The 25,453-nt window shown below is 38.0% G+C and overlaps 2 protein-coding genes across 2 annotated transcripts; both read right to left on the bottom strand.

Moving 5' to 3' along the window:
- Positions 1–3,484: 3,484 nt before the first annotated feature.
- LOC107029464 (small nuclear ribonucleoprotein SmD1b) lies at positions 3,485–7,510 on the bottom strand. Its single transcript, XM_015230881.2, has 4 exons — positions 7,364–7,510; positions 7,206–7,282; positions 3,875–4,066; positions 3,485–3,761 (listed from the first exon to the last, which is right to left on the bottom strand). The coding sequence occupies exons 1-4, from the start codon at positions 7,375–7,377 to the stop codon at positions 3,700–3,702; spliced, it is 345 nt and encodes a 114-aa protein (XP_015086367.1). The 5' UTR covers positions 7,378–7,510; the 3' UTR covers positions 3,485–3,699.
- Positions 7,511–8,670: 1,160 nt separating this feature from the next.
- Positions 8,671–14,858, bottom strand: LOC114078662. The gene is made up of 2 exons (XM_027919652.1): positions 8,978–14,858; positions 8,671–8,784 (listed from the first exon to the last, which is right to left on the bottom strand). Exon 1 carries the CDS (start codon positions 13,473–13,475, stop codon positions 12,690–12,692), a length of 786 nt encoding a protein of 261 aa, XP_027775453.1. The 5' UTR covers positions 13,476–14,858; the 3' UTR covers positions 8,671–8,784; positions 8,978–12,689.
- Between the last annotated feature and the right edge of the window lie 10,595 nt (positions 14,859–25,453).

Here is a 25,453-nt window from a genome sequence, read left to right as displayed (position 1 = left end):
GATTGTATCAAAACCCTAATATTAATGGAAATTTATACAATTATCTTTTGCAACAAAAAAAGACCTATCGTCCCTCTATTATAGTTTATAGGAAACCTATTTCAGAATTGAAGTGTATTTGATTAGTTACGTTTATCTTCCCTAAATAAATGGTTCAATGTATTTTTAGACGAACAAAAATAGGGAGAAATAGATTTCTTTTTCCTTATTTCACGATTGTATTAAAACTAGGAATTTAAATATTAATTCCTTATTTTGTAACTGAATAATCCTGATTCAAAAAAAAATGAATATTCCTAAATTTAAGGATCCAGTTATACCATAAAAAATAACGACTTTTTTTTATCGCTTGTCACTTCATCATCATTATTTATCACCTTCATCTTCGACACCAAGCAATTTGAGACAATCACCAACGCACAAAAAAATATGATAACTTTTTTCTGATTTATCTTTCTTTTTAAAATTTAGGCTAGTTAATCTAATAAAAAGTTACCTTTGTAATGATGCAAACTGCTTAGCTAATTCATAAATAGGCACGATGACTACCTTGTTGGTTGAAATGATATACTATAACGTTAAAAGTATTAGATATTCAATTTAATGATAACAAATCAATTTTACTAGCGAGAGTTGTGGTGGAGTGGTACATACTTCTTCATCTTTAATTAGATTTCTCATATTCAAGTCGCCTTTATTAGAAAACGGGTTACCAAAAATGTTAAACTTTTCAGCATGACTTCAAATTTAGTTGGATTTCAATGTTGATACCAAACACTGGGTGGATACATATCGCAATTTAATTTTTAAAAAAAAATTGAGAAAGTTTAATTTAAAAAGATTTTAACAGATAAACATGTAAAAATTTAGAAAAAAAATGGGTGAGTTGTTCTTATTTCCACTTTAAGAAAGTTTATACTCACTCCATCCACTTTTAATTGTCATGATTTTCTTTTTAGAAATAATTTATAAGAACTTTGACTAAGATTTTACGACGTATTTTTCCATCATATTGATTTGAAAAAAGAATGCAATTCATAGCATTTTTCGTATAGTTTTTTAATATCTATTTTTTTTGTTTAAAATATCAAATTTAGTGTAATCTAATTTAACTTGGAAAATTAATCAAATTGACTTTCGAAAAGCACAACATTACAATTAAAATTGGACCGAATAAATAACACATAAAGTGTCTGCTAACACGCGGTTACTCAACGACTAGCTCTCTATTTTTCACCCTTTCGATGTAAAAATGAAAAACCTCTGTTTTTAGATGGTAAAAATCACGTCTCCAACTTCTCAATTCCTATCTTCCATCCTCCAAAGAGTGAACCAAGGGGGGTATTTATAAGACGAATTTTGGATCTATTTTGGGGGGAGATTTGTTGGATTGGATTTTAAATTTGAGGCCTTTAGTAGCGTATTTCTCGCATGTAGGATGATGTAGACTTCCTTGAGATATAATGTTCTCCGGGAACGTCGAAAAGCACTCCGTTGTGTCATTATCCTGAAAAATCTTCGTTGACCACTCTTTGGAAGAACTATGTAGTTCATGTTGTGGCTTTCTCCAATGCTTGTTGTAGTCTTTTCGAGATTTTCTTCAGGATCTTTTCTTTCCCCTTGAATGTCAAGTCAATTAAACATTCTACTGAGCCGGCCTTTAAAGCCGACTCACCCAATAAACCAACTCCTATACCCTCCCCCCGTGTCACTTTTTCTCTAAAAAAAACCAACAAAGTGAAAGTTCAGGTAGTCAACCAACTGAGCTAGATGTTTGCAATGATGATTACATAATCAAGGTCCAAAGTTACAGACGAAAACGTCAAGAAGATGGAAAATCAACTGTAGAATTACATGACAAATGATGCAAAAATGGACCACTTAGGCCGGGAACTTTTGCCTAGCGTGGGGAAATGTCAAGCAGCAGGTCAAGAATGACAGATTCACACGACAATTCCATAGGAAGGCCTCAAGCGAGCAGTTTTTATCTCTAGGGGTGATGAAATCTCAAAGAAGGCGCGTGATCCTTGAGTTTTTTGGTACTTTTCATATAATCTGAATAGTGAAATCACAACAGAAGCTGGCGATGTATGTTCTTCATCTCAATGGAAGAGCGGAGTTTGGTACTTTTCGTATCATCTGAATAGTGAAATGGTTTGATTTTGTGGAAGAAATGTACAAAATCAAGCATCCTACCATCCCGGATGAATCAACATTCTACAGGATATTGAGAATAATATAGGCATAAGAAAAACTTGATTACATTGATCTTAGGAAGTTAAACCAACCAAAAATACCTATTGTCTTCGGTTAAAAGAAATCCAAATATCAGCTAACGATAAGAAAATCAAATTGAAGGACAACAAAAGAACCTCTGATCCTTATGTTGGAAGGGTAAAAGAAGTAAAGAAGTCTGTATTTATTTGATGAAAAACAGTTTATTAGATGCAGCAGGGCTAAGCTTGTAATGAGCATCTCAGAAGAAGTGAAAAAGTGTTCCCTGGATGAATAGGCCCCCATTTATATATTAATTCGGCTCGTTTTGACCCGCCCAAATTCAGTCCATTTGACACCTATACCTTTGAATGGCCCCTACTTGTAGCATTGCGAATTCACAATATTCTATCCCAATTTTTTGGTTATTCAATGGCATTTCAGATTCCACGCCCTTTCGGAAGTATATACTGCCTTGTGAAAGTCGATAGACAGTAATGGCTTATGTTTTCAGTCCAATTATTAATTTTTGAATCTATACTTACATGTCCTCCTTCTGTTCCACTTTACATGTCTTGTTTTTTACTAAACACGAAGTTAGAAGGAAGAGAAGACTTTTGAATTTGTGGTCTTGAATTAAAGATTACATACATACTCGTGGACTTAAACATGTTATGTTATTCCTATAAGGTAACGTCATTAAGAGAGAAATAAAATGTTGAACAAAAAAAAAGTGATATTCTTTTTGTTTCGGACAAAAAAGAAAAGTAAAACTCGTATCGGTATCTAGAGGTTTAGTGGCTTCAACAAGAAGCAGAACGGTAGGATTCTTCATCAACAGGGCCTGGAAAGTTACAAATCCAAGAGAGGTGTGGTCTTCTCAAAAGGGAAACTGCAGGCACAAGATGGTAAAAATGACCTGAATTACTACTCCGTTTAAATTTATGTGCCTGGTTTTAACCTAGCACGTGTAGCTTATGAAAATAAAGAAGAGTTCAGAATCTTGTGATCGTATACTAAATAAATGTGAAATGTACCAAAACTCTCTTTAATCTTGTGGTCATAAACATGCAATGTGGAAAGTTACAATTAAAGAATACCCAAAAGAAGAAAGTGACATTTTTTTTGAAACAGACTAAAAGGGGAAGTAAGAGGAACAATATTCCCCCTCCGAGTCACACCAAAGAAGGCTATTTCCTATAAGAAGTATAATTCATAAGAAGGAGCTGAATTCTCAATCGACATTAAATGTGACTCAACTCTCAAAACATGCATAAGGTGACTAAATTGAACGCGAAACGAAATTAATGTTAGCAGACAATATGATGCAACGAGATAACATGCTCCTGACTTCAAAGATCCAAAATAAATTGTTGCATGAGATCCATCTTTTTTCTACAGGATAAAAACTAAGAGCAAATCTATCAATCCGTACACATGTTTACATAGGCAAGACTGCAAAAAAATAGACCAGCTGGAATGCATTTAGCGGCCTCGACCACGTCCACGCCCACGACCGCGCCCACGACCACGTCCCATAGGCTTTCCTGAAGAGGAACAATCAAAGCAAGAGCGTATTAGAAGGATGTCCAAGCAAAAAGGCAATTTAACCATACACCCACAATGCACAAAAACATCTGAACGTAGTCCTTAACAATACCAGCTGTTGGCTTCTTTGGCTTCACCCTAGGTGTTTCTTCCACCAGTAACGTCTCAAGATTTAAGCTGTCAGGGAGGATGTAATAACGGATGTTGTTACCCCTCACACTCAGGTGATCCAACGTCACTGGATTCTTCCCTTTTAGCGTAATTTTGACAGCCTTCAGATGTGTGTTCATGCTAACATCCACACCTGTAAAAATGTAACTGCCTTTAGAAACTTTAACTCACAGCTCTCAATTTAGCAACTTCAATAAGGAGACAGATGTAATAGCCGATGTGCCTAGTTAATATCAAAACACATACTGATATCTAGCAATTTTCTGCAAGTATAAGCAACCCCTCAAGGAATAAAAGTCAAAAGCATGGAAAATGCTATAGGTCTCAAAATATGAGAACAGGACAAAATATCTACTTCTGCCTACTAAAGTTATCTAGAACAGAGATAAACTCTGCAATACATAGTGGCTATTTTCCATGCAAATTTGACATTTTCGATGCAACCAGCACAAGCCCTGGCACTTGCCATAAGAAGCCGATCTAAGTTTGCTAAGGCATCTCTACAGCCAGACAAAGAAGCTACAGTATGATGATCTTTTTTAGAGGATAAAGCAATTATTATTTTTTTAAATGTAGGCACAAAGCACGCCTGTATAAGTATACCAAAAAGCAGAACGCCTACCTAAAGATATGATGTTCGATCATTCTATGAATGACACTTATCTTCAATGCATAGAGGTATATCATGGGAGCACCAAAAAGAAATAAGGGATAAATGGCTACTCCTCAATGGTAAAAAATCTATAGTACAATGAATTACATAGAACATTCACAACAAGATTACAACAACGGATAAGAATTATAAACGCAACACTAGGTGTTGTTTTCATAAAACTTGGGTACAACATAATAAGCTATAAGTTGATCGCACGCTCGCATAAGCTCAAGTATTCATGCATAGTGAATAATAGTTGTTCGACACAACTTTAGCTCCTCATCTAGTTGAATTTAAGATTAGTTAACATTGCACAGCAAAAGTCAGAGTACACAACATCATATAGCCACTTACTTCTCACTCTTTGCGCTAGTTCTACATGCTCAAATATCAAATGCAACCAGCCTATAGAACTTGACGTGTCGTACTCTTTCTGACCTAAGTACCTGGAACTTAAGCTCGAGCTGGGAAATAAGAACTTACTCACGCCTCACATAGACAATGAAAATCCACAAACAAGTGGAGGCAACATGGTTTTTGCTCATATAATCAACTAACAAGTGTTATAAGTTACCCGTATACCAACAACTAGGTAATCAAAATTTTATACAGATAAAATTTAATATTGAACGTAGGTTTTGTCAATTAGTGTTACATTTGCTGAGATGAGCAACTAATGCACATCTTTGGAAACAAAAGGATAAAGACAACATGGTTTTGCATAGAAAATAAAAGAGCTCTTGGACCAAATGATTCCAGCATAGAATGTTTCACTTGTAGGGACCTGAGAACAATGGTGGCATAATGATGTGGAACCATGTGCAGACTTAAATTTCTGAAGATCATTACATTATCGACCTATTCTATTGACAAAATGATAATGAAGGTCTTACAACATCAACGAAAGAAACAACACCACAGTTTCAAAAATGTTCGGTCCGACTAAATGAATCCCATTGACCATGTTACTCTGTTTAAACTTATCTCAGGCTAATATTACACAACATTGAAAATATTAGCAGTATAAAAGTACCAAAAATTCTTTATACTTTCTACTGATGTATCAAATTAATGGTGACAGTTACCCGTGAAAATTTAGAAGTATTACAAATTCTACTATCTCAATATGAAGTCAAGACAGATTCTTCTGATCTACCTCCCTTAAGTGAAGCATTGGTCACTGATTTACTTTCCCGTTATGTGGTGTATTGGTTATTCAGTGATTTTCCTCCCTTATGTGTATAGAAGCGATGTAGTTCAGGTTGTTTGGTATGGCTGGAACAGAAATAAGACAAATACATTTCCTTTTTCCATCAAAATTCAGATAAACTGAAAAATCCACATAGAAGGATACACAACCCATCTACATTTGCTTTATATCCCTTTTTTACTTAGAACGAAATTAACTCTTAACCTCTTACTTCCATTCCTCTTAAGCTTCTTTTTTCCACCCCAGCCAAACATAGTTTAAGTTTCAAAGCAAAGAATATATGAATGGGGTTAATTTAAGAGAAATATTAAGAAAATGACAAAAAGATGATAAGAATCCCATGTTCACTCCCATAATTTCTTAGTTTTTTGTTTTGTTTTTTAATTTAGAGATTTGTATTTTCAGTATACGAACTGTGAATTAATGAAATGGTCCGAATAAAGCAGAAAAAATAGAGAACACTCATATAGACAAACCAACTAGTTTGGGATTGAGACATCACAGTTGTATTTAAATGCATACTAATTATTATAGTGACACTTCAAATTTCTTCGAGTTGTGTAATAATCCAACTTTTAGAGCTACAAAAAAAGGGAACGAGTGATGTTATTTTTATTGACCCAGAGTACAGTAAATGCATTGACAGAGATGAACTACAGTGATCTAGAGTCTAGACATAAATTACAGTGATGATAGGTAGAAATAGCTCTGCACTTGAGAATGAATTCCTATTGGTATTTGAAAGGAACTTCATAGTTGAAGGACTGAAGTAGAGATAATACGTGTGAATCAGAGAGGATAAGAAGATAACAAATTCAGAAGGGCAGTGAGAGGAGTAGACAGATTGAGACGAGTTACCACATATACTTTCTATAGCTTCTCAGCCCTAGCTTCGATGCATTCATGGACATACATAGTGACTCACAGCGGAAGTGAAGGAGAGTGAAGTAAACTATTGCAGTTACCAAACTAACTTAACTCGTGGCATAAACCAAAGATAGTTTAGCAACTTGGTTTCGTTGTTGTTGCTGCTCCGTTTTTCCACCCCACCCCTAGGAGCTTAGAAGGATCAATAGTGTTCCGATCTATCCTCTGACCCAAACCCTCAACCTACCAGTGCTCAACCACTTGAGCAAAACCTCACTTGTCTGTCATGAGCACTAATTTTTGTATATCCTTTACAAAAATTGTTTGGAAATGCTTTATTTAAGCATGAAAATCTATTGGAAAGAACCTCTTTAACTCTACGACCTCACCACTTGTGGAATTATTATGTTGTTGTTGTAGTTCAGTTAGCGACACTTCCAAATAACTTGAAATTCATACAAACACATTATTTAATTCACATATTGGCTTGAGAAATTACATTGTTCAATTTAGCAAAGAAAGAAAGATAAGGAGGGTGACCTGTAATGGTTCCATGAACAACGGTGCCGTTTTTGAGCTCAATTGAGACAGTCTCGTTGTTCAGCTTCATCAAAAATCTGCACAAAAAAGTAAAGTTAAAATCCATTGCTAAGCTCACTGGAAAAGAAACTCAAAAAAAATGAAGATATCGCATGAACCTGACGAGCTTCATTGTTGCTTGCTGAAGAAATTGAAAACACACTAATCTAGGGCTTTAGTTTAGGGCAAGGAGCGCCAGGGGTTGTTTAAAAAACACAAGTGATGTCTTATTATACGCCTCGTCTGGGAACGTCCATTGGACTAAACGTGGGCCGCGTCTCACACTATTTAATGCTAAGAATATAAGAATAATAGCACCTCTTAGGTATCTATGTATGTAAAATTATAAAAATCACCTACTTTTAACGTAAAATTATAATTTATTCTTTAAAAGTTTATAATTATAGAAATTTCTCAAATAGACACAATAATATAGGCGTTGATATATTAAAAAGAGGATCAAATATATTAATGACAAAAAAATCAAAGCGCTGATACATTAAAAAGAGTGTCTGATACATGCGCTGATACATCAAAAAAAGGATCCGATATATTAGTGGAATTTTTGACTTAAGAGAAAAATGAGGAATTTTGGAGATTTGTAAAACTTGTAGAAAATAATGATAATAAGTAAACTAAAATGTGAGATTTCTGTAATTAAATTGGATATGTATTTAAGTTGTATCCAATATTTTTAAAATTTTCAAACTTGTTGCCATTTTGGCAATGAAATGGTCAAAAATGTGATGGAGTTTCAAACCCATAGACGATACCGACACTATTAACATTTTAGACATGTAACCACCGTCAAATAGTATGGCCTAAACTGTCAAAAAGTCAAAGGTCACACTTTTGAATTTTAGACAACACTTTAGAGGGGGTGACCTAAAAAGTGTGACCCTTGAATTTAGGCCACACTTTTCAAGTGTTACCTTAGCAGTTACGCTTAAAAAGTGTGGCCCATGAAGTACAAAGGTCACTCTTTGCAATACCTCATACAACAACACTTTAGTTTCATACAACTACACTTTCAAGCATAGTCTTTGCTTCCCTTTTTGCCACACTTGCATTTATACCTCTTCAACTATAACACTTTTCAAGTGTAACCGATGTTAATGTACGTGACACAAGTTATAATACATAAGCTACACTTTTAAAGTGTGGCAATATTTTCTAGGCCGTCAAAAAAATTAAATGCCACAATTTCTGATTGAAAATATAAAATATTTTTCGAGTATGTTCACTTATCACATGCTAAATTATAATTCAATATAAATTATCTCAAGCACTACATTAGCTAATAAATAATACAAATGTATTGATTTTCTACAAAAACTTTGAAAATAATATATCTTGTACTACACATACTTATATAGCAATATTTTAAGATTACTTATATAGCAATATTTTAAGATGTCCATTAATAATGATTTACACAAAATTAAATGTATTAAAGCATCAAAATAATTTAAAAATTCTTCATCAATCATAGTTCGAATTGACTTGCGGCCACCATTCAAATTCAATGACCCACTTTTTCCTGCACATTACAAACGAAACTAAAAATTAAAAGGAAATCATGCTCAACAATTCTAAAACAAATTTTCATGAAAATCATTTTGTATACAGAGGAATATCATTTTCCGCTAGTCCATTTGTGACAATTCAAAGATACCTTCTCATTTTATACCTTCAGTAGTTCAATAGACCAAGCTTAGAGACAGATATCTTACCATGAACTTTTGATTCCAATTTCAATCAGCATGAAGCAACCAGCACCTCAGACAAGTGACAGTATTAGAACACGAAGAAAACCACCATCAAGGGGCCATCCAAGATTTGTTGCAGAGTTCAATGATTCTTTACAAAAGGTGAGGCTATGGCTTGGTACATTTAACACTGTTGAGGATGCTGCAAGGGCTTATGATCAAGCTGCTCGGGGACTAATTGATGAAATTCATGAGTATTCAGAAAATTCCAGCAATGTAGTAAACACAGAACTTTTCAGATGAAGAGAGAATTGTTAAAGTGAAGAGAGAAAATACTCATATCAATCACATGTTCTATACAATGGTGTATCTAGCTATCTATATATACAACAATGAAATAATATCTAACTAATCTAGATGAGCTGTACATTTTATAACTAACTAAATTTTTATCCACTATCACTAACTGTTCTAACAATAATCAACTTAACTAACTTGTTCCACGTCACTGATCCGGGTGATACCTCCATGTCATCAATTCATGTGCTGCTCATTCTCAACACTCCCCCTAAAGCTAGGTGATGAAAAATCATTGATCATCCCTAGCTTGTCTACAAGATATTCGTGCTTTCTCTCCCTAAAGCTTTTGTAAATAGATCAGCTTCTTGATCCTTTGAAGGAACATATTCAGTCTTGACTATTCCCTCTTGAATTTTTTCCCTGATAAAATGTAAATCAATTTCTATATGCTTCATCCTTGCATGAAAATGGGATTTGCAGCAATCTGTATTGCTGACTTGCTATCACTGTGTAGAGTTACTGGCAATTGAACCTTTATATCCAATTCTTTGCATAACCCAACAAGCCATAGTATTTCTGATACCCCTGATGCCATACTTCTATATTCTGCTTCTGCTGAACTTCTGGATATAGTAGTCTGCTTCTTAGACTTCCAAGAAACCAATGAATCACCCAGCTTTATTACATAACCTGTTACTGACCTTCTTGACATGGGGCATGCTGCCCAGTCTGAATCACAGAAACCTTTAAGTTTGTTTGACTGCTTTGAACTCATATGAATACCAAGTCCTGGAGCATTTTTAATATACCTCACAACTCTCAAAGCGGATTCCATGTGAGACTTCTTTGGACAATGCATGAACTAACTGAGTGTATGAATATCATATGATATATCTGGCCTAGTCATGGTTAAGTATAGAAGCTTTCCAATCAATCTTTGATATGGTCCTGCATCCTCTAACTTGTCATCTCCCTTTATCCTGTGTGATCATCTAATTCAACTGTTGTCAACTTCTGATTGAATTTCATAGGTGTAGTTGCTGGTTTAGAAACTGCCAGTCCCAATTCTGTAATTAAATCTATAGCAAACTTCCTTTGATTCATCAAGATCCCATGCTTTGATCTTGCAATCTCAATCCCAAGAAAATACTTCATTTCACCAAGATCCTTTATTTTGAACTTGGATTGCAATGTCCTCTTTGTTCTAATATAAGTTGATGATCATTTCCTGTGATCAGGAGATCATCTACATAAACTAATATCAACACCATCTTTGTATTCACCCTTTTTGTGAATAATGAGTAATCATAATAACTTTGAATAAAACCAGAATCAATTAGTGCCTTAGTAAGCTTCAAGTTCCAGTGTCTTGAAGCTTGTTTGAGTCCATACAAGGACTTTTGTAGCCTACATACTTGGTTCTTCCCTGGATGGGAAGGCCTTGTGGGATTTGCATATACACCTCTACAAGAAAATCTCCTTGCAAAAATGCATTGTAGACATCCATTTGGTGAAGACACCAATTCTGAGAAGCTGCAAGAGCTAGAACAACCCTCACTGTGACCATTTTAACCACTAAAGAAAAAGTTTCTTGATAATCTATTCCCTCTTTATGGTTGTAACTCTTAGCTACCAACCTTGCTTTGTATCTATCAACATCACCATTGGCCTTGTACTTGATCTTATACACCCACTTACATCCAATAGGTACCTTATGAGGAGGTAAGGCAGTCAAGGACCAAATGTTGTTATCTTGAAGAGCCTGAAGTTCTTGATCCATAGCTAGAATCCATTAGGATCCATAACAGAATCCATTAGGATCCATAACAGCCTCAACATAACTTTGAGGCTCCTTGAGGGAAATGAGTTTGGTGAGAAAAGCTTGATATTTACCAGACAAGCATGCATTGGACATGTAGTTGGACATAGGATAGTGACATGTATTTGCAGAACTAGTGGAAGGCTTACTACTGCAAATATATTCTTGCATACATGATGGCGAGTTTTCACTCTAGTAGATCTTCTAGGCTGCACAACAGTTGCAGGAACATGTGGTACTGGAACAGGAAAATTATCTTCAATAACTACATTAGGAAGTTCAGCAACATCAGCAGGTGGTGGAGCCATAGATGCTGGATTAGGCACAATAACAGGAATAGGTTCTGGGTCTATGTTCATAACCCCATATGGAAATAGTGTCAGCTTGCCAATTTGTAGAAGCTGAAAAGGAGAAATGATTCCTTAACTTGTACATCCCTGCTAACAAAAAAAACTGTTAGTCAACAAGTTATAGAGTCTATATCCTTTTTGTGTGGCTAAGTATCCCATGTGAATAGCCCCTATAGACTTAGGCTCAAACTTGTCCCCTTTGGTGAGACTATTTGCAAAACATAAACATACAATAGTTCTCATGTGTTGTAGGGAAGGACTTCGACCATACAATAGCTCAAAAGTTGATTTTCCATTCAAGACAGACAGTGGCAATCTATTGATGATGTAGACAACATTATGAACACATTCTCCACAAAATTTGAGAGGCAAATGACATTGTAGTCTTATGGCTCGAGCAACCTCTAGAATATGTTTGTGTTTTCTCTCAACTAAACCATTCTGTTGAGGTGTATGTACACACGAACTCTGATGGATCATCCCATAAGTTTGAAATAAAGCATTACACTCTGAGTTAAAAATATCTGTACCATTATCACTTCTAAAAACTTTAACAGTTGCACCAAACTGAGTTTTTATTAATGCAAAAAACTGTTTCAATATGACAACTACATCACTCTTCAATTTCAACAAGAAAATTCAAGTCATTCTACTATGATCATCAACCAAAGTAAGGAAGTATCTACTCCCATCATGATTACACACTCTATAAGGTCCCCATACTTCAGCATGTATCATCTCTAAAGGTGTAGCAAGCCTATTTTTTCAATAGGAAAATGCATTATTATTTGTCTAACTAATGGACAAATAGTACAATCCTTTATTCTACTACTATTACTAGAATCAAACTTCATGTTTGGAATCTTCTCCAATACTTTGTCAGAAGCATGACCCAGCATTTGATGCCAGATTGCTAAGTCTTCTCCTGCAGTAACAATGTTAGACTGTACAGTTGCCACCATAGTTTTCTGAAAATCCTTCAGCTGCAACTGCATCTTGTATAATCCCTCAACAACTCTACTAATCCCCTTCACCTTCCCACTGTGAAGGTCCTGCATGATGCATACATCAAGGTAAAAACTAACAAAACACCTTAAATCCCTAGTTAGTTTTGAGAAGATTATACTAAAACTTTGGTATGTACAAGACATTTGTAACTTTGCTCCCATCTTCCAAATCACAAGAACCAATGCATGATACTTCAATATCATTACCATCTGGAAAATAAATTTTTCCTGGACATCTGTTATCTATCATTCTAGTGTCATTAAGAAAATTCTTGTTGTAAGTCATGTGATTGGTTGCTCCTGAATCTACTATTCCATTTAACATAATCAATGTTATGTTTGGCTAGGAAAGAATGGAGTATGCCTGTCACATTTTCTCCATCTGTCACATTGTTCTTGTTGATCAACTTCATCAGTTGTTCATACTGATCTTGAGTAAACATGATGGCTGCTTTGCGACCTGTTTCATTTGCACTTGTTATACCTGGATGAGAATCCTTCTCGTGAGCATGTTGCTCTTCATACTTCACTGCATTGGTTGTTGTATTGAAACCTCCAGACACATTTTGATTTCCTCTCATTCTTCTCCTTCCTCTAGTGTCTGCTGGATACGCATGCACCTTCCAGCATCTTTCAATTGTATGACCTCTCATTCCATAATGATCACAGTAGAAGTCACTTTTCTTTCTAGGCTTAAAATTGTTCTCAACATCCTTGTAGCTTCCACCAGGTGTTCTTTGATTTCCAGTAACTTTGCTTCTATTGCTAAACAAAGCTGTTGCATCCATAGATTCACCTACATGTACTGCTTTTCCCAGTGATCTACGACTTTCTTCAGATATCACCATTGAGTAAGCCTTGTTCAAATTTGGAATTGGAGTTGTCATCATGATTTGACTTCGACATTGCACATATGAATCATTTAGTCCCACCAAGAACTGCAAAAGTCTCTGGTACTTATAATTCTCTATATATTTCTTCGATTCTACACATTCACACCCAGGGCATGGCATGAGAGAATCAAATTCCACCCAGAGCTCCTTCATCTTTGAAACCTTGAAACAGACGATGTGCCCTGAGTCAAATGGTTTATCTCTGTGTTCAGATGGAAAACTCTAGATCCATCAACCTTGTCCAACCTTTCTTTCAGATCTTTCCACACCTTGTGTGCACTTGAAGCATACATGATTCCACTTTAACAACTCCCTGCTCACAGAATTCATTATCCATGATAACACAATTGCATTACATTTTTCCCACAATTCATGCAGTGGTTCAGCAAACTTATCCTTTGTGTACCTTCTATCAACGAAAACTAACTTGCTCTTTCCTACTAATCCAATTTTCATCGACCACCACCAAAATCACCCCATGACCTTTAGATTTAGGAAGACCAACAATGAAATCCACACTGATTTGAGACCAAAATACCTCAGGAATCGGCAAGGGTTGTAAAAAACCAGGGTATGCAGCTAAATTAGATTTATTCTTTTGACATCACATTTTTGAATGAATTTCTTTACGTCCGTCATTAAGTTCTTCCAGTAAAACAGTGTCAACAATCTGTTGAGGGTAGCTTCAACTCTTGAATGACCACCAAGAGGGCCAGCATGCCACAACGTAACAATGTCAGTTCTCAAGCTCCGTACATTTCCAATCACCGGCTTCCTTTTCCTTCTCAACTGACCCTGTAACCAAGTATATTGCTTGTGGGAAGTAGGATCCACTTGTAGCTCGGTGATTAACTGATGCAACTCCTGATCTGAATGTCAACTCGAAATTATAGCTTGAAAAAGATCAGTATTAGTAGGTGAAAGTTAGAAATTCAGCTCTAGTCACTCTAGAAAGTGTTTCAGTTACTTTGTTCTCAATGCCCCTTTTGTACTCAATAGAGTAATCAAATCGCATGAGCTTAGTCAACCACAACAATTGAGAATTAGAATGCAACTTTTGCTCTATAAGAAACTTTAAGGCTCTCTGATCAGTCCTAATAACAAACCTCTGAACTAGTAAGTATTGAGACCACTTAGTAACATCCTAAACAATTGCCAATAACCCATATCATATACTGACAAGGCACCATGTCGGGGATACAAAGGTTTACTAATAAAAGTTATCGGATGCCCTTCCTGCATAAGTGCAACCCCTATCCCATAGCCACTAGCATTTGTTTCAACAATAAAAGTCTTGCTTGCATCAAACGAAGCCAAGATAGGTGCTTGAGTAAGTGCCTCTTTCAATTGTACAAAGGCTGGTTGAGCTGTGGAATTCCATTTGAATTTATCCTTCTTTGTAAGATCATTGAGAGGTCTACTAATCATCCCAAACCTTTGGATGAACCTTCTATGATAACCAGCTAAGCCTAAGAACCCTCTCAGCTTCTTAAGAGTAGTTGGGATAGGCCAATCTCTAACTTCTTTGATCTTCTGAGGATCAGTAGACACAACCTCCGCTGTGATAAAGTGACCTAGGTATTCAATCCTTTGAACACCAAAGAAACATTTACTTTTTCTAGCAAATAACTGGTGCTCCACCACCTTAAAAAAGACAGACCTCAAATGCAATACATGATCTTCTATGGTCTTACTATATATCAATATATCATCAAAAAATATCAATACATGTTTCCTTAGAAATTACTGGAACATAGAATTCATTAATCCTTAAAATGTGGCTGGAGCATTTGAAAATCCAAAGGGCATGACCAAGTACTCGAAATGTCCAGAGTAAGTTCTGAAAGCAGTTTTAGGCACATCCTTGTTAGCCATTGTAGTTGATGATATCTACACCTTAAGTCTATTTTAGAGAATATCTTGGACCCTTCCAATTCATCCAATAGGTACTCCACTATAGGAATCGGAAACTTGTTTCTTGATAGTAGACTTATTCAAGTCCCTATAATCTACACATAACCTCCATGACCCATCCTTTTTTCCTACTAACACAACTGGTGATGCAAAGGACTGCAACTAGGTTGTATAATTCCTTGATCCAACATTTGTTGTACTAGACCCTCAATAGAATCCTTTTTTACTAAAGGATATCTATAGGGTCTCTTATTCACAGGCTCCACACCAGATTGTAGTACAATTCTATGATCAAATAAACCTCTAGAAGGTGGTAAACCAACAGGATCATCAAATAGAGCAGAAAATTCTGATAATACCTCCAATATTGCAGGATTTTCCTCAGCCTGTTTTTCATTTTCCAATAAATGCCCCTTCATTTCATAACTCCCTTGAGGGACTACCTGAATCATGCAAAGTTGGGATTGATTTCCTGAGTGTTTGGACAATCTTCCAACACTAGAAGTTAATACTTGACTGCCCGATCCCCTGAGTAAATGCTTTCTACCCCTGTACCAAAACTCCATTGTTAAATCCTGAAATTCATCTTGATATCACCTAATGTTAACAACCATTGAACCCCCAGCACTACCCCACATGAACCTAGTGGAAGTAGTAGAAAGTCAGCTACAAACTCGGGTCCTTGTAGCAACCAAGTGAAAGTAGTCATTTTGTCCACCTTCATACTTCCATTAGCTGCAGCAACCACCTCAGTGTTAATGGACTTCCCCTCACACACTAACTTCTTGACTAAATCAGAATCTATGAAATTATGAGAGCTACCAGTGTCGATCAGGATATGTAATGCCATTTTAGAATGGTACCCAGTTACTTTCAAAGTCCTAAAACCCAATGACCCATTTAAAGCATGCATGGAGATCTCCATGTGCTCCACAGGTTGCACCAAATCTAACGTATCACTCTGCTATTCTTATAAGATATTCCCTTGATCCTCTACTGAATCTTGCAACTCATCCCCTTCATCCACTTCCGACAAATATAACTGTTAAAATTTAGATTTGACAATTTTACCGATAGGGTCTTGAAGTGAATGTGTCAATCCTTCAATAATAGAGTACTGATTTCTTTGATAGAAAACTCAAACTAAGACAATAGAAAAGATCATAGCAGAATTGTAACATATAGTAGAAGGGAATGAGGAGATACTGAGACATTCCGCTTAATTAGTTGGATAATTAGCCACATTGGAATTGAGATACGGTCCATACTCCCACGGGGATGAGAGGAAACAAAGTTTTTGATCAATCATCCTACCATTCCAGAAGAATAGACGTTAAACAGGATATTGAGTGCAAGGCTAAGCTTGTAATCAGCATCTAAGAAGAAGTGAAAAAGACTTTCCTTGGATCTGTCAATAACTTGATAGGTTTGAATTACACCTTTTAGTGAAGTATAAAGCGTATAAATATGAATTGGATCTGTCATGTCATAACGCTAATTGATTTCACTAATTCACTATCTAAAACCAAAAGTGAGTGATACAACATATATAACTTTGAGCAAAGTACTGCAAGTTCTCATTAGAGGCAATTGTAGTTATGTACAAAGTCTCGTTACCTTTGGGTTTTTCATAAAGCGAATATTCCATGGTGTTAATCCTTACCTTACTAATCCAAATATGAAATCAGTTTTTCACACTGCTGAGCAAAAAGAAGATGGAAAAGACTGCCTTTTTGGGGGACAAATTGAGAGATCTAATGAACTTTACGACCATGCCCCTGCATTTTCTCGGTTGGATTGCATTAACAGTTTATTTTTCATTTGGGACTTATTGTCTATAAAGTAAAAAGACACTGTGTTTTAACTTTAGGCACAAAGGAATCATGGAGGAAGAATAAAAGGTCCCCTCGTGATCTGTGCATGCTCGAGGTCTGCATCGTGGAAGATAACTGGTAGTATCCACTCGCAGGTTTTAGACAAAATTTTAAAGCAGAAGAATCTTATATGTGGAAGGAAATACAACTTGAAATCACATCATCATGCACGTCCCATGCGTATTTGTATGTTTCTTTCGATGTAACAGTAACAATATTTGTAAGTCACCTTGAGTATCAATATTTTTTTCAGATGTGAAAAGATGAATGATTTGTGTCAAAAGAATGACACCAAAAACTACTTGACATCATAGATTTGAAGTACTAAACCCATAAGGCACAAGTTTAACTGCTAGAGACTCATCCCTATGAAACTTATCCTAACGAGCAGTCACACATGTCTAGAAACTCCAAGAATGTTCAGAATCAGTTTGACACTCACACTACTATCTACACAAAAATGTGAAATACAACACTGCTCAAGAAGAACAAATCAGATCAATGTTGAAGTAGTTCGAAATTAGAATGTGTCAAAGCTAAAATATATTGCTATGATCTGTGAAGAATATTGATTGTATTCAAGTGTTAAGGGAATACATGGGAGATATATATAGGAGATATAGGAAGGAGTACTAATCCTAATAGGACTAGGATTAAGGAGTACTAATCCTAATAGGACTAGGATTAGTACACAGTAAATACTAATATTATGTAATACTATTTATTTAATACTATCTGTTATTATCCCCCCTCAAGCTGAGCTGAGCGGAAGCGAACGGAAGCTTGGAACTGAGGTAATCGTGCTGTCGGCTCGGGAGAGGCTTGGTGAGAATATCAGCCGGTTGTTCTTCAGTGGGTACATACTGCACAGTCATGGTGCCGGCCTGAACTTCATCGCGAACAAAGAGACAATCGGTATCAACATGCTTCATTCTGGTGTGTAGGACGGAATTCTTGGCCACACAGATGGTTGATTTGTTGTCACAATAGAGAGCAGGAACAGTGTGAGTGGCGCGGAGTTCGCGAAGAATATATGTGACCCACATGGTCTCAGCAGCAAGAAGAGCAAGGGCGCGGTATTCAGCTTCAGTCGAGGACCGAGAGACCTTGGGTTGTTTTTTTGTACACCAGGAGATCAGGTTCGGCCCCAAAAAAACGAGAAACCCCGATGTAGATTTTCTGTCATTTTTATCATTCGCCCAATCTGAATCTGAGAAACCCCGAAGCTCCAAGTCCCCGGGTCGAATGAGTAAACCACGACCAAGAGTGCCAAAAATGTACCTGAGAATGCGTTTTAGACAATGGTAATCATGTTCACTTGGTTGATGCATGCGCTGAGCAACTCGGTTGACAGCAAACTGGATGTCAGGACGGGTAATGGCCAGATACTGTAGAGCCCCAATGAGGCTGCGGAAGTGGGTGATATCGGCAAAGGGGGTGTCGGCTCCATTCGTAGACGAAGAGACTGCCATCGGTGTTGGTTGACTGGTGCATTTTTCCAGTCCAGCTTTCTGCAACAGATCTCGAGCATATTTTGACTGATGAAGAAACAAGCCGCTGCCTGTCCGAGAAACCTCCATTCCCAGAAAATAATGTAACGGGCCAAGGTCCTTCATTTTGAAGGTAGTATGCATAGCTCGAGTGACATCCTGAATGAGAGCTGCAGTAGAGCCTGTAATAATGATATCATCTACATAGACAAGAAGAATGACTGTACCGTGTGCTGAATGTCGAGTAAACAGACTCGTGTCGTGTACGCAACACGTGAAGCCGAGTCCCTGGAGGAACGTTTTCAGACGTGTGTACCAAGCACGGGGGGCTTGCTTGAGCCCATACAGAGACTTCTGGAGTTTGCAAACATGTTGAGGGAAGCGGGGATCAACATAGCCCGGTGGTTGCGTCATGTAGATAGTTTCATCAAGCATGCCATGAAGAAAAGCATTGGAAACATCCAACTGATTGATGAGCCAATTGTTGCGCACGGCGAGTGACAGTACCAGGCGAATGGTTTCCTGCCGAATAACAGGACTGAATGTCTCGGAGTAATCAAGCCCATACTCCTGATTGTAGCCTTTAGCAACCAAACGAGCCTTGTACCTGGAAATACTGCCATCCGCATTGTGTTTAATTTTGTACACCCATTTACAGCCCACTGGGTGCCGCCCATGGGGCTTAGGTACAAGAACCCAAGTTTTCTGATCAGTCAAAGCCTTAAACTCGTCATCCATAGCATGACGCCAATAAGCATTTTTTGAGGCAACAGAGTAGGTTGTTGGTTCACTATCGGGAAGGGGTGTATTTGGTAGTATGGTAGCCTGAAAGGTTTTGGGTTTAAAGATACCGTCTTTGCCACGGGTTAACATGGGATGAGTATTGGGGGGTGGCACGGGCGGTGGTGATTCGGGGGTGGCCGGGAAGGACCCAAAACGGATCGGGCTGGAGATGTTGTGGGTATGGGGTGGTTCGGGTTGGTTGTGAGTGTGGGTGGTGGTTGCGGGTGTATTGTGGGTGACGGTCGAAGGGGTGATGAGGGGTGGTTGGGTAGTGGGTGGAGGTGTGGGGGAAGGTGGTGAGGGACCCTGTGAGTATGTTGGAAAAAGGGGAAGGACGCCAATGAATGATGTATTTGTGGAGGAGGAAATAGACTCGTAGGGAAACTCATTTTCGACAAATTTGACATGACGAGATATGTAGACTTTATGAGTTTGTGGGTCAAGACAGCGATAACCCTTGGAGGTAGGATGATAGCCCAAAAAAATACAAGGACGGGATCGGGGTTGTAATTTGTGAGTAATATGAGGGCGTAGCCAAGGGTAGGCAAGACACCCAAAGACGCGGAGGTTGGTATAATTGGGAAGTTCTTGGTAAAGGAGTTGATAGGGTGATTTGTTGGAGAGAGTGTGACTGGGCATTCTGTTAATGAGGTAGTTTGCGGTGGCTAGAGCTTCTACCCAAAAGGAGACAGGGAGATGAGATTGATGTAGAAGAGTAACCACCGTTTCAATGAGATGGCGATGCTTACGCTCAGCCACCCCATTCTGTTCGGGAGTGTATGGACAGGAGGTTTGATGTATAATTCCCAGGGATTGCAGAAACTGGCCAAAGATGTTATTGACATATTCCTTTCCATTGTCACTTCGAAAAAGTTTAACATGAGAATTGAATTGTGTTTTGACCATTTTTTCAAAAGTGACAAAGGTGGTGTATGCCTGTGATTTGTGTTTTAGTGGGTACAACCAAGTGTATTTTGTAAAATCATCCACAAAACAAATATAATAGCGAAAACCAGCAAATGAAGGAACAGCAGTAGGACCCCATAGGTCAGAATGAATAAGTTGAAAAGGTGCAGTTGTACGCTTCTCAGATAAAGTAAAAGGTAATTTATGAGATTTAGCAATTGAACAGGAGTCACAATTGTTTACATGAATGGAAGAAAAACCTAATTGAGACATTAAAGAATTTATTATTTGAGTAGACGGGTGACCCAGACGACTGTGCCACAACAGACTGTGGCCATCAGCCGAAAGAGCCACCGGAGCCACAGGAACGCTTTCTGAAACTGGGTGGGCAGACGAACTTGTGCCAGGAAGAACGTACAGACCATGCTCACAGGGGCCCTGAAAAATCACCCTCTTGGTAGTATTGTCTAGGATCTGAAAATCATTAGAGGTGAACAAGAGTGAGCAATTATTGTCTTTTGTGAATTGGTGAACTGAAAGGAGATTGGATTTAATAGAAGGGACGTGGGTAAGGTTACCTAGGTGAAAGATAGCGGTGGGGGTTTTAATGGTACCCGTGCCAGTGTGAGAAATATTAAGGGACTCACCGTTGCCAACAGTAATACCATTGGAGCCATGATATGGATTTGGAGCGTTAAGCTTGGATAGATCAGAAGTAACGTGCATGTTGGCCCCAGTATCCAACAGCCATTCAGAGGAAGGGCCGGCTTGAGATGCATAATTGGCACGGTTATCACTATTTCGGCTCTCCTCATACCGAAACCAGCAACGAACAGCGGTGTGTCCTGTTTTCTGACAGATTTGACAAGTTGGACGATCCCGCTCGTAAGTGCCCTGCCCGCCGCTGGAAGATGACTGCCCGCCGCTGCCGAAGGAGTGCAGGCTGTTGTTGCTGCCGTGCTGCTGACCGTCGTACGGCGGACGACTGCCCTGCCGACCGCCGCGCCCGCGGCCTCCGCTGTTTCTGCCGTAGCCGCCGCGGCTCCCCTGCCGGCCGCCACCACGCCCCCCGCGATAGTTCTGGCTTGCGGTGAGGGCGGTGGCCGGCTCCATAACAGCGGCTTCTCGGAGAAGAAGTTTGCTCTCCAGATCCACGTTGATTTCTTCACTTTTTAGCCACGAGGAGAGAGTAGCCAGGTCAACGGGCGTTGGACTGATGCGAACCGCCTGTTTAATGGAGGAGTAAGCTGATGGGAGCCCCCGAACGACGCACATGACGAGATCTTTTTCGGGAATGATTTCGTTCACGGTGTCGAGGGCTGTGATGATGGTGGAGACCTCGTCTAAATACTCCGCCATAGTTTTCGTGCCTTTGGTAATTGTGTGGAGACGATCACGCAATTGAAAAATATGAGAGTGGGAAATTGATGCATAGCGTGTTGCGAGGGCCGTCCATAGGGCTGAAGCAGTTGTGTAGGATCGGACGTGTTTCTGAACCGTGGGAGAGATGACCGCAATCAAACATGATCGGATCTGGCCATCCACGGCTTTCCAGGCGGCATGGGCCGGATTGGTTTTTTCTGATTTGTCCGTGGCGGTGATGACTGCCGGCGACGGTTCTGTGCTTCCATCGACGTATTTGAGAAGGTAATTGGCCTCAAGGGCTGTAAGAACGGTGATTTTCCATGTAGGGTAATTTATGTCTGATAATTTTTCGGGAATCAGGGCATGAAGATGCCTGAGAAGGAGTTTAACGCCAGAAGGAAGTGAATCGAGAGGATCCACCTCGGTTGTCATGGCTGCCGCCGCCCAAGAGAAGAGAGGGAACGATCGGTGCCCTAAAGAGAGAAAGAAAAACCTAGAGAAAAGAAGATCTAGGTTTTCTGGCTCTTGATACCATGAAGGAATATTGATTGTATTCAAGTGTTAAGGGAATACATGGGAGATATATATAGGAGATATAGGAAAGAGTACTAATCCTAATAGGACTAGGATTAAGGAGTACTAATCCTAATAGCACTAGGATTAGTACACAGTAAATACTAATATTATTTTATACTATTTATTTAATACTATCTGTTATTAATCTGACAGCGTCAACTAGCAGAGGGAAGTATGAAGTTAATGCACGCGTAGGGAGGGGGATTGTTCTTCTAAGACACCCACCCTATACTCTACACATCTTCGCCACTCAACCAAGGGCGACATTTTACTTTCCTTTCCCGGAATTATACTCGTATTTGGGGGTTCAAAAAGAAAGCTAGAGCACACTGTTGATCTCGTGGGATGCAATCCGGTAGAAATATATGCAGAAAGCATTATTAATCCCTTGAGATTACTGGTAAGAATTCTGCTTAGTTTAGCTTCTATGCTCTTTTTTCACTTCTTTTCTATCAAATATAGGACGAGGCATTGAATATGTCTTTTCCTTGATAATGAGACACAACATTGAATATATTTGCTTGTATAGCTCGTAGTTCCTGTAATCATTTCTCTTTTTTACTTTAATAGTTTCCAGACACGTGCACTTTACTTTGTCCTCTATCGTCAATTATAATAATGTTTTAATTTCGAATGAAGTTAATGTGGTCTAATACACCTTTCACTAATTTTGTGTGAGTGTCTGTATATAGCATCCTTAATAATAGAGGATGTATCAAATAATAGAGAAAACATAACGTAGTATTCACAATTTTATTGATAGTTTGGCTTAAAACTATGTCTCAGTGATGTACAAATTATATTCGAAACATAGAGCCTGTTTGAATTGGTTTATTTTAGGTGCTTTTAAGCACTTAAGTAGTGATTGGGTAGGATTATGCACTTGTTTTACTCTGCTCGACAAGGATTAAATTCGAACCTTGATCTCCCATGGTTTTAGTAATTTCCTCTCTCCTTTTTTGAAGTATGAAAAGTTCTGTTTTTATTTTCTATAGACAGTTGGTCTAATTTGGTATTAACAGTGTTGAGTTAGAGTTTCAATATAGTGTTGCTTATGGTTTCTTTGCTGACATCCTTTTACATTGAGAAATGATGATTCATTCGCATCTATGTTGTTGATATTGCTTATACTAGGTGACTATTTTTATAGTACTATACACTTTCTTTGACGAAAACTTTGAAGAGATGCAACCTTAACTTGTTTTGGACTATTGAATTTCAGGAAGTGGAAGCTGATTACGTACTTGCTTCTGAGTGCATGGATCGAAATGATGAAGCCTTGTGATGATCTGTTCTCTTGCTCCATCTTGTCTGCTGCATTTAGTATCAGAATCGTAGTTGTATCTTGATTCCTCCTTGTACACCAAGAATGTTAGAGGAAACCTTGTGGTGGTTCCCCTGCTTTTCAAGGTGAAAGATTATTATTAGTCGTTCTAATAAACTTAGCAATTATGAAAATGCTCCGCGTCTACAACATTTTCTTCTACTGTTGATATTTAACATTGGAGCTGTCTGTCTTCTTTCGTGCCGAAGATTACTTTCTTTAATCTTGCACTTAAGCTTATCATAGTCGGGAAACTCATAAACGGAAAACCAACTATGGAAGAGTTAATATCAGCTATTGGGATCGGTTAAAATACCTTAATTGATTATAGAACTCTATCTGTACATTGATTTCTCTGATGAATAACATATGGTAATATCAATAAGACCTATTTTTTGTCGGGACATAAAAGGTTAAACCAGCCTCATTATATATGCCTTGCTGCTTTCTTATTCAACTTTATAGCTAATATTGGATTATATCCAGTAATCTTTGGATTGTATTGAGAATACTCTATAGCTCTCAATTTCAGAATCGTCACTAATATACACCACAGCTAACATTATCAATAATCTAGGAGTGATATAGTAAATGATTTGTTAGGAGTCGACAAATAAAAATGCACGAAGAGAGTAGTAATTAAACTTTAAAATAGAGATGAAGATCCAATTGAACTAATAAAAAATATATAATTGAAAGTAATTAACTACCACCCCTTTTAACACCTATTTAGGGGCGGAATCCTATATAAAGCAAACTAAATGATCTAACAAAAAGAAGAGAAAAAAAGTTGCATTATTCTATTCTCTTGCTTCAGGCTTGATGATGACTGCAATAGTTCCTCACTTTGCCTAGGAAAAAAGGGTACCCTCTTGAAGTGTGTGAACTCTCTGTAAAAACAATAATCTGAAATTATTGAAAGTACTTGGAAGCATGGAGTGGATAATGAAACTCTACACTTGAAAATGGAAGTGATCAAATTGAATGCACAACCATTCACCTTGATGAAAGAAGTGGTTGGAGCCGTCCAAGAGGGAGTCATGTGCAATAGAGAGACGACTTTTAGGTTGTGGAGCCTGATTAATATATATAATTGTTTACGCGGTTTAACCTCCGCGTTGAGGTTGTCAGGGGGTTATGGGGGGCGGAAGCCCCCTATTCGAAGGAGGGGTTCGGGGCAGCGCCCCGACCTAAATTTTAGGCTGTACTATTTATTCTCCATTTATTCTCTGTAACAAAAAATACTCTGATTTATTAATATNAGGCAGTGCTCTCAGCGTTGACCGAATGGGGAGAAGTAAGATGAAAGGCCAAAATCAACATGGTCGATCAAAATCAAAGAATCAAAGAAAATCCCCGAACAGATCAAACGTGACTTGTTGGAACTGTGGAGAAAAAGGGCACTTTTGGACGAGCTGTACAAAGCCAAAGAAGAAACAGAATTAGAAATTTGGAGATGACAATGATTCTGTAAATTCAGCAGAGGACATTGGGGATGCTCTAATCCTTAGTGTAAATATCCCGGTTGAATAATGGATTTTGGACTCTGGTGCATCTTTCCATTCGTCTCCAAGCAAAGAGTTGTTCCAAATCTGAGTTTGGGAAAGGTTCGTGGAAGATTGTGAAAGGTGCTATGGTAGTAGCTCGTGGCACCAAATCTGGAACCTTGTACACCACTGCAGGGTGTATTAACATGGCCGCTGTTGCGAAGGTGCTTCCGGTTCATGTCTGTGGCACAACAGACTTGGACACATGAGTGCTAAAGGAATGAAGATGCTGGTTGCAAAAGGAGAATTAGAGGGTCTGAAGTCAGTTGATATGGGTCTTTGCGAGAGTTGTTTTATGGGCAAACAGAAAAGAGTAAGCTTCACAAAGACTCCTAGAGAGCCAAAGAAAGTG

The sequence above is a fragment of the Solanum pennellii genome, chromosome 9 (assembly GCF_001406875.1).
Source record: "Solanum pennellii chromosome 9, SPENNV200".
Classification (NCBI taxonomy): domain Eukaryota; kingdom Viridiplantae; phylum Streptophyta; class Magnoliopsida; order Solanales; family Solanaceae; genus Solanum; species Solanum pennellii.
The sequence above is the reverse complement of the archived record's forward strand: the minus strand, read 5'-3'. Positions and strand labels throughout refer to the sequence as shown.